This window comes from Trichechus manatus, unplaced genomic scaffold (assembly GCF_000243295.1).
Source record: "Trichechus manatus latirostris isolate Lorelei unplaced genomic scaffold, TriManLat1.0 scaffold00109, whole genome shotgun sequence".
Lineage (NCBI taxonomy): Eukaryota > Metazoa > Chordata > Mammalia > Sirenia > Trichechidae > Trichechus > Trichechus manatus.
In genome coordinates, this window is record NW_004444045.1 from 8,587,572 (window position 1) to 8,598,209 (window position 10,638).

Genomic DNA, 10,638 nt, shown 5'->3' on the forward strand with positions numbered 1-10,638 from the left:
AAGTACAGCCAGAATGCTCCTTAGAAGCAAGGATGCCAAGACTGTCTTAGGTACTTCGGACTTGTTCGCAGGAGAGATCAGTCCCTAGAGAAGGACATCATGGTTGGTAAAGTAGAGGGTCAGTGAAAAAGAGGAAAACCCTCAAGGAGATGGACTGAAACAATGGCTGCAACAATGAGCTCAAACACAGCAACAATTGCGAGGATGGCACAGGACCGGGCGGTATTTTCTTACAATGTACAAAGGGTTACTATGAGTCAGAACTGACTCGATGGCTCCTAACAACAAAAGCGTTCTGAAAAGGAGTCATTCCATAGGGTGAAATGTCCAGAGTCTTCTCTTGGTAGCCTGGAAGCAATGCATAGCAAACAAGGACAGAAATGTTTATGACCTATATAAAAAGTTGGTGGTATGTACCGGACAGAAGCCATGCAGTTTAACAAGTTTTGCTATTGAACAAGGTAGCTGGTCATCATTACCTAACCTTGAATACACAATTACCAACCACTTAGTCTCGCCTTCCTAGGAACTCCCCTCTGCTCATTGTCAATTACTTGGCAGACCTCCTGATAAATCATGAGAGCAGCAAATAGCTCATTTTTTTTACCCTAATCCCTAAAACCAGCCATTCCAGTAGCACCAGAAGTCAATTTACAGCCACCAGACTCAATCTTTGGAACTGGTAAAAGACATGGCGGAAGAAAGCTAACAGAAAAAGCAGGTTAAAAATGCCTTTGGTCCTTTCTATATTATTTGCTCTTATAGAAATTCCCTTGGAAAGTAATCAAAACACGTCATACAAATCTTGAAAATAAAAGACTCAATTCCATGCTAACCCAACCATTAATTTTTTGTGTATTTTCTTGCAGTCTTTTTCCTATACATTTAAAAAAAATTAACAACGACAAGTGAAGAGACCTTGGGCAAGTTACTTAACCCCTCTGTGGATCAGCCTCCTCCTCTGAAACAAGGTTAAGAGCACCCACCTCATAAGGATGTTATGAGGACTAAATGGCTCAATATACGTAAAGTGCTTAGGACAGTGCCTGGCACGTAGGAGGCACTTGGTAAGCGTTAGCTATAATTATTACTAGAGTACACGTGCAATTTTATTTGTAGCACATTATGCATTACTGCCTTACAGTCTTCAAACCCATCATTTTTAATGGCTATCTGATATTCTGTGAAGTACACAGGTACCATTATTTTTCTGTCCCTTCAGATAGTTCTCAAAATTAAAAGTGTAAGAATAAAAAGAATACCGCGATCAGTGTTATTTTTTTCTGTCACTTATTGGGAGTGTCATGGTTTGAATTATGTCCCCCAAAAAATGTGTGTATCAGTTTGGCTGGGCCATGATTCCTGGTACTGTGTCATTTTCCTATATGTTGTAAATCCTGCCTCTGTGATGTTAATGAGGGAGGATGGGTCGCAGTTGTGTTAGTAAGGCAGGACTGGACCTATAAGACTAGATTGTGTCCTGAGGCAATCTCTTGAGATATAAAAGACAGAAGTGAGCAGAGAGACAGGGGGACCTCATACCATCAAGAAAGCAGTGCTGGGAGCAGAGCGCGTCCTTTGGACCAGGGTCCCTGCACCAAGAAGCTCCTAGTCTGGGGGAACACTGATGAGAAGGCCGAGAGAAAGAAAGCCTTCCCCTGGAGCTGACACCTTGAATTTGGACTTTTAGCCTACTTTGACTATGAGGAAATAAACTTCTCTTCATTAAAACCATCCACTTGTGGTACTTCTGTTATGGCAGCACTAGGTAACTAAGACAGGGAGAGTTCATGATCCCCAGACAGAACCCTGCAGGGTTTCAACACAGGTAGGAGAGACAAGAAACAGAGGGCTCCCAAAATATCTCAGAGATGTGCCACGACGGCATATTTACTTAAGTATATGGATCAAGACATGTTTTTCTAAACTGAAAGAAATGCTAAACTCTTTGTAGGCTAAGAGTAAAGGAAATGCCAAACAGCAGTACTTTAAAATTCTCCGAGAATAAGAAAAATGAAAGCATTTCTAAACATGTAAGTCTACCATTCCTGTAATCATCTACTTAATCAACTTTTTACAAAACTTGATCATAGCTCAAAAAGCCACAGATGTTAATATTCTACCATCAGATTAGGTATCTCACCTCTTGCCCAAATGTAAATGCCATTGATGTATTGTATTTGGTCTGCCAAAGAACAGTGCCTCCTGGCAACCGTGGGGTCCTTTATTGCTCTGGCAAGAGACTTTAAGGATGGAAAAATAAATGCAATGGTGTGGTTTGGAATCCCTTGCCAGAACAAAAGAAAACAACAAACAGACACACTTCAGCATGACAGACATCAAAGAACATCCCATCCACTCCCCACCCCACAAACAGATTCACCCACTCCTTGCTAGGAGAGTTCCTGACAAGACAGCAGAGTAGCTACCACTTGTGTTATAGGTAAGTCCAAATGACACCAAACGACGGCACTAATAACCAACAACAGCACCAAACAACAACCAACACCAACACCAAAAAGCAGAGTGTGCTCTACGAGCCGACACCCTTGAAGAAATGTCCGGGACACAGCCCTGCTACTGAGTGCCCTTCATATGGGACACCCGTTCTCTATGATAAAAAGTCTTTTCAGACCAGGCTTTCTGGGGGCCTTAACTGTCCTACCTAAGGTTAGCCATGCCCTTTTCAATAAATTAAAAAAAAAAAAAAAAGTAGTTAAGAAGTGAAGTGTGTTGCTGCCACCCCTCTAGAAATATTCTCCCGAGAATTCTTACAAATGCCTTTCCTCTACTCCATGTAGCCCCGGCTTTCAGGAAGAGACAATTATAGATACCTTTTTTCTCTCCACAGGCACATTCCTAAATGTGTCCCCCAGGGACACCCTGGAGACTAAAGCCCTTGGTTTTTCTCTAACAGATTATCTGCAGCCTTCTCCCTGCAGGAAAGGAATTTCTTATTCATTAGTGGCTAAACCTGGCTCTTTTGCCAAAGGCATCGTTAGCCACCAAGCTGTGGAAGGTAAGCTGCTTGGCAGTGTTAAGAAAGGACACCGACAAGGAAGCCATATCCAGAACTGGAAAGCTGAAAGCAGCAGTTTTTATCTCACGCTTGGGACATCCCTAGTCCTTAATCCATTGGGCTAAATCTAAGACTCGATGGTCCTCCGCGTCCACTCAAACTACTGCCTGCCCTGTGCCTACAGGATCCTCACCCCCTTCTCACTCACATGAAGAGACATTTATCAAGCCCCTGTGCTGGGTCCCACCACGCATCTGTTGGGTCACGTGACAAAAAACAAGACAGACGTGGCCCCTGCTGAGGGAAAAGCAGGTGGAAGTCAGGTTTGATCTTCCCCTGAGCCAAGTGGGGCATGAGATCTGATCCAGGATACCTTCTGGGGAGTAGAACCCACTGGCCAAGTTTATTCCAGAATAAACAATCCTTTGGCAGCTGACTGACAAGGGTCTGGGTGTTCATTTTGTTGGAAGTCATAAACCCTGAGGTTTAGGATTTATAACAGACTCAGAACTAAAGGCCACCCAGGAGCTGCTCTGAGATGAAGATAAGGCCAAAATGACCTCCTATCGCTCCCTCCATCTAGGGCTAATGCATCTTAACCCTTCTGGAGCTAAGTCAGAATTAGCTGTCCCTCCAAAAGTACAGGGTGGCAAGCACGATTTTCCAAGACATATGATAATTACAATTATAATATTTTAATTTTATATCTAAGATTATAGTTAAGGGGGAAAAGGGTGATGTCAGCAAATATATGTTGGAGTTGACGGCATTTTAATAAGCATGTGTATTACTTTTAATATAATTATAACATTTTTTAGTTAATAACTACAATTAAAATCACATATCAGATACTACTTATAAAAACCTTCCTCTGGTGGTAGTTACAGAAATACAAAAGAAATGAAACCAAGGCCATGAAACACTTTATGTACAAGCTATCGAATGGCAATCTAATTTGCTCTGTCAACTTTCATCACCTAACACACAGTAAAAAAAACCAAATAATAAAACAGAAGTCTTTGTAACCAAAAGGAAGTTTAAACAAAATGAAAAAGGCATACTAAGGCTTTCTTCTACACTTAACCTTCCCTGATGTGAAAAATATTTAAATGGTTCACTTACTTGTCTCAGAATTTAGGTTTCATATATGGGTTTATCTTTCTTAATGTTATACATTATTTTTTCCCTTTTTTAGACCTAGGTTCCTTACAGCACTGACTTCATCAGCTGTGTGAGAGCACATCTGTGCAACTGCAACAGCTACCCTATTCCACTGTGTCAACACACAGGGTCGCAATGAGTTGGAACTGACTTGACGGCACCTGACAACAACAACTCTATTACAAAACAAAGACTTGACCTGTACTGACTCTAAATACTTGGGGACACACATATACACACCCTGGTTTCAATGGTATTTCCTACTAGTTCACACGAACAGAAGACTCAACTCACAGTTGTCACCACCCAATTTTGTCTCTGTAATGGTGACCTCACTCTAGTGTCATAGTGACAATGGGAAACAAAAGCAGTCGCCACTTCCTGGTTCACCAACGCCAAGCTCCCCTGATTTTGTGTTTATTTTCATCACTTCTTCTCACTCCCCCCCCCCATCCAATCCATCACAAGTCAAATCAATTGAACATCTGAAATATTTCTGAAACCCACCCATCTCCATCTCCCCAGTCATCATCCTAGGCCAAGCCATGATCATCAGTTGCACTCTTGTTGTTGGGTGCCATCAAGTCGATTCCAACTCCTAGTGACTCCATGTGACAGAGGAGAACTGCCCCCATAGGGTTTTTAGGCTGTAATCTTTACAGAAGCAGACGGCCAGGTCTTTCTCCCACAGAGCCGCTGGCTGGGTTCAAACTGCCAACCTTTCGGTGAGCAGCCGAGTGCTTAATCATTGCATCACCAGCTTACTGCAATAGCCTCCCGTTTGGTCTGTCTGATACTAGGCTTGGCCAGCTTCAAAACCGTTCTCCACCCAATAACCAGTGATCTTTGACAAACAAATTCAAACACATCACTCCTCTGCTGGTATACTCAATGACTTCCCACTGTTCTGAAATAAAGCCCTGCCTTCCTATCTGGCCTCCTCCTACACAATCACTCCAGCTTCCCAGGTACTGTACCCCTCAGGGCCTTTGCGCAGGTTGTTCACCCCATCCCCCTTCTCCACTCTTCACTAGAAAAATTCCTCTTTATTCTTCGGGTCTCTGCCTCAGAGAGGCTATCTGCAACCTTCTCCTTTAAATCATGTCCTTCCTGCTCGTTTCTCTTATAATACCCTGTTCTCTTCCTCCACAGTACTTATCACAGTACATAATTATTCATGGGTTCATCTGTTTAATGCCTCTCTCTCCTATAAGTATCTGAGTTTCCTGGGAGCAGGGAGCATATCTGTTTTGCTCACCACTGTTTACACTGAATACCCAGCTCCTGGCACATAGTAGGTGTTAAAAAATATTTACTAAAACAATGAATGAACTTCAGAGACAACAGAAGGAAAAAAAAAGCAGTTAGAACTTTCCCCATGCTAACTGAATGTCTTAAAAATGAAATAATCAAATAAAACCGTGAAAAAACATCAGGGAACATCTTTCGTATCACCCAAGCCACGGCTTTGACTTTCTTAGTCATTTCATTCCATTGCCAGAAGCAGGTTAGGGTTGTTTACCCCAGAGTCTACAGAGCACTGTCTTGGGCATTGAGCTATCAGTTTCCTATACTAGAGTGGGAGGGGGCTATGACCTGGTGAGAGGTGTGAGGGTTTCCAGTAAGGCCCAATGTTATCTTTAAGTTTTTCCAAAAAAGGAAAAACTTAACCAGAAACAACACTGTTCGGTTTTTCCTGTTACAAAACTCTAAATGTGCTTAGGAAGCCTAAAGGTATAAGCACAGACACCAGCTGCTTATAGTTTGTGAATTATAGATCTCTGTGGTTATCTAAGCCATTTCTCTGCATGCAACTCTCCCAGAAAAACATCTGTCTAGCCCTTATGTCATTTTAATAACCCAAATTTCCTTTGGCAACTTATTTCAGTATCTCACTATACTTTAAGATATCTAATCTTTACAATATCCAAATCCTTTCATATGTAGCCGAATTCCCTCTTGCATCTTCAAGAAATATAAGAAAACAACCCTCCGTAACTCACACTCTCTCTTCATATCTGGACAACTGTTACAATATTAAGTCTCCATTCAAATATTTGTTTTAATCTGTTTTTAACGACTATTTCCCCACATTTTATGGCTCTAGGTAAACGACAAGACTAGAGAGCTGAGCAGTGAATCAATCCTACCTGCTGGTCACTTGATTCTGCCTCCCAGATTCATATCTGCTTTGTGACCATGGTACTTAACTGATTCCCATCTAAGCAAAGCTCAGGTCTTTATAACAGATGTATAAATGCAGAATCAATACATTGTGGTTTCCTTCTAACTAAATGTATCCTATATATATGTCAGCTTCCGTTTGGTGTTTTAAAGATGTGTGTCATCACACTAAATTTGAGGTCTGCAAATTCTGAGTCATGATAGAAAGCATAATCTCTTCTTGACTCTAAATAAATGTGACAGGGGCTTATCAAGAAAGCAAATAGAAATATTAACACAGTTAGCTCTTAAGTTTCAGCTTCTGGACCCATGACAAATGTCGAGTCTCTGTAACAGCAACTCTTCTTTGCTAGAGATCAAGACAGACAGACACACACACACACACACACACACACACACACCAGTCCAAGAATTGAGCTTTTGTTTCTGATTTTTAATGTCTAAGGAGGAGTCAAACCATTAGTAACTGGTTCAAGTGACTTTTCTAGCCCAACCAGTTTCTTTCTGTTAAACTTCCGCCTCCCCTGTGCTACTCTGAGTGAAAGTGTGCATATCTCATTCTCCAAATCTTAGCTATCTCAGGCACCCAGGTGATGTACTGGGGCATCAGACGGGCTTAATTTAACTGGGTTGTCCCAGCACCTTGGAAAGTCCCAGGAAGTGGTGAATGGGAAGCTTGCAGTTTCACCTACTGGTAAAGGAGCAAAGAAGTCCTTTGCAGTTGTTAAAAACCATCAACTAAGCACCATCTTCCTGCAAGCCATACTGTACCTTCAGCGGTAATCAGCTCATAGAATAGGAGTAACCATCAAGGAGTACATTGGGGAGAATGAGAAAAATGAAGGTGCAGAGACTGAACCCTTCCTGAAAAACAGAGCTTACAAAGGTTTTCATTCCTCACAAAGCAGTTACAGAATCTTTTCAATCTATACACTGGTCTCTTTAATCCAGGAACACAGAAACATCTTACAAACATCAATCAGGGCTGGCAACAAGCTCTGTTTATAAATAGGGAAACTTGGGTGTTTAAGAGATCAAGCAGCCTGAAGCCCAACAATGAGTCAGGACCAAAGTTGGCACCAGACCCAGGAATCTGGAATCCCCATCTCTGGCCAGGAGATGCACTTCATCTTTCAAGGGGATAAAATGTTCACATAAGAAACAGATGGCCGTGATGAAAGTTAATATCCACACATCCTGGGGCAGGACAAGACAAAGGATGGTCAACAGCAGCCAGCTGAAGTTGAAAAGGAAGCCAACCCAAGGTTCCAAATGTCATTTAATCAGATGGAATATCAGCATTGTTTCAGCTGCTCTTGAATGATGACACTGCTCACTTTATGGCTTGTAAGTTGATGCCAAGAGATACTCCATCCATCCAAACATCGAGGCTCTCTACTTTTTATCTGATTTGAGTTGAGAAAAGTCTCTTCATCTTTAGCAAGATAAGTGAATCAGGTATTGCATTCGCAAGAATGCGTGCTCAAGTTGGACCCACCCTACAGAATAAGGAGCCTAGTAACTTCAAACCGTCTGGCTTTTCCTGTCTCCCTCACAAGGGAAAGTTAAAATATTAGGTGTATATAAGACACACAAACTGAATCAGTGTACTTCATAAACTGTAGAATTTAAGACTTGATTGGCTTGCATATTTAAGGTCCAGAAAAGTGACCCAATTAAAATTAGCAAGGTTAGCTTTTGGTATACTTTAAAAAAAAAAAAAAAAACCAAAGCCATTGCCTCCGAGTTGATTCCAACTCATAACGACCCTATAGGACAAAGGAGAACTGCCCAATGGGGTTTCCAAGGAGTGGCTGGTGGATTCGAGCTCTTAACCACTGCACCACCAGGGCTCCTTTGGTATACTACATGAGAATAATCATCAAATGTTCCAGTGGGTTAAGCATTGCCCTTTCCAAGCACCTATGAAAGAGAATAAATTGGTAACACACTGGAGTGAACTAGGTTTTGACCAGCTTTCTGTGTGAGATGTAGGTACCCTGACACAGAACCCTTGACTGGAGAGAAAGAGATGAGCGACCATTCATAAGGAGTAAGACCAGAGAGAGGAGCTTGACAAACTCCAAAGAGAAACAATGCCTGCTTCCCAGTTTCACTAGGCCAAGGGCTGACCCTGGCTCCAGCCATCACTGGGAAATCCTTAGTAAAAATATTAACCCAGGGCAAACGGGTAATATTTTTCAGTCTGAAAGGAAAGACCAAACTGTTCTAGCATTCTTTCTGGAGGAGCAAATTCTCCTCCCCAGCTCCGTTCCGGGTTGGGCAGTCGGTTAGGTCTCACAGGGCAGCCTGCATTTCCCGTGCCCCGCCCCCCACCTGCCCGCACTGTAATGCCTCTACTCTGTCCCGGGGGTGTCAGTGGGTCTCACTCCTCCAATTAATCCCCGTAGCCCTGGCCCATCCATTCTCACCGCGAAGTGCTCAGGCCAGTGAAGTATCCAGACTTTCTACATAAATTAATGCGTGTATCACATATCCACACTACCCACATAAGGAGGAATTCGCTTGACCCACATATATTTTCAATTCATCAAAAATTCATCAAGCGCTTACTATGTATGTGCTGGGGGCTAAGCAGCGTCCTGCAGATTTAAAATCGCCCCAGGTGACGCACCTACTTCCAAAGAGCTCAAACACTGGGAAAGGTAGGGCGCAGAGCCGAATGAGAAGTCGAAGCCAGGTGAGGGTATGATTACTAGTAGAGAGGATCCCTCTCGAAGGGCCTCTCTTCGTCCGTCCCCTTGAAACACAACAGCGCCGTTTCGGCCGCGCTCAGTCTAAAAGGGTCCCAGCGCCGAGGCCACACGTTTCTTCCTCCCCCCTCCCCCATGTCCCACAGCCCCAGGGCCCGCGCCTTTCTCCGCGGCCCTTCCCTCCACTCCCTCTCCCCTCCCCCGGCCCGCACTCACTGGGTCTTCCTGCGGCCCTGGTCCCGGTGCAGCTCCTGCAGGTCCACCTCGGCGCGGCCCAGGAACTTGTCGAGGCCGAGCAGCGAGCGGTGCAGCACGGTGAGCTGCAGGGTGGCCGCGGCCGCGGGTGCGACCCCGGAGGCCAGCAGCGGCGGCAGCTCGAAGGTGGCCTCCTCCCGCCACACGGGCGCGCCCAGGCTGCGCTCGGACACCGAGGTGGCGTACTTCTCCTTGCCCACCTGGATCACCGCGTACGCGTCGCTCGTGCCGCCGGGGCCCTTGGCCCGCAGGCCCCGAGCTTGCAATACGGTCACCTGCACATGGGTTGGGGACCACAAGGCCCCCGGACTCCGGCCCGCTGAGGCCGCCAGGGACATGGTGACGGCGGCACGGTCAGCTCAGATGCAAGGAGTCGATCGCCGCGAACCGCCGCTTCAACCACCCGTCCCGCAGCCTCACCGCCCCGGCCACTTTAAAGCTTCCGGCCACGCCCCCGCCGGGGCCTGCCTCTCCCGGTCGCGCCCCGCCCCCTCGCCCGCCCCACCTGCCGGCGCCCCAGTCCCGACTCTGCCGCCGCTGCGCTTGGCGCCCGGGGTATCCGGGGCGCCCAGGGTGGAGCTGGCGCAGTTGGGGCCAGGGCGACGACAGGACGTGGAAAGGGCAGGCAGGGGATTTGAGAATTTGGATCTGAGAGGCAGTAGGTGAGCGATGGGGCCGCGAGCTGCACTGACTTAGGAGTCAGACTTCATTTCCAATCTTCTCATCGCCATTTGGTGGGTGTGTGACCATGCGCAGGATCAATTAACGTCTTTAAGTCTCAGTTTCTTCATCTGTAAAATGAGATAACAATCGCCTCGTTACTGTTAGGCAAAAAATAATGCATCACAGTTCTCAGTACAGTGCCTGGCCCGTTGTGAGTTCTTTATAAGCTCACTGCTTTGTCCACTTCTGCCCGCCTGGAGCATTGCTCAGGGGGAAGGTAAGCGCACAGTGACGCCAGGTGGATGGGGAAGGAGAAGGAACATTTATTGGCCTGAAAAGGGGAAGTGAAAGGCTACCACCCCGCAGTGTGGTCGGGGTGGGAGTGTCCTGTTTTGCCCTGCTCTCACCAAATAAGGTGAAGCGAAATGAGGCAAAGGAAAGAAAGGATGAGCTGAAACAGGATTGCCAAACCAGTCATCAGGACCAGAGGCTCTCCCCCAGGTTCCTCATTTCTCCCTGGCTGGGGCCCTCTTCAGTCTCTTCCTCTTTATCTCTGGGGTCTAAAAGTCTACTAGATTGGCCTCTTTCCTTTTTTCCCAGTGCCCTAGCTCAAAGGCTCACCTGTCAGTTGTCGGATTGGGA

General features: G+C 45.4%; 1 protein-coding gene across 2 annotated transcripts in view; it reads right to left on the minus strand.

Moving 5' to 3' along the window:
- The window catches only part of RAB11FIP1 (RAB11 family interacting protein 1), a 36,114-nt gene extending 25,689 nt beyond the window's left edge, over positions 1-10,425 (minus strand). Inside the window, exon 1 of one of the 2 annotated variants that reach the window (XM_004383398.2) lies at positions 9,295-10,425. In XM_004383398.2, the coding sequence (XP_004383455.1) occupies positions 9,295-9,671 (377 nt within the window). In that variant the 5' untranslated portion in view covers positions 9,672-10,425. The remainder of the gene's footprint in view (positions 1-9,294) is intronic. The other variant, XM_004383399.2, reaches the window with a different exon arrangement.
- Between the last annotated feature and the right edge of the window lie 213 nt (positions 10,426-10,638).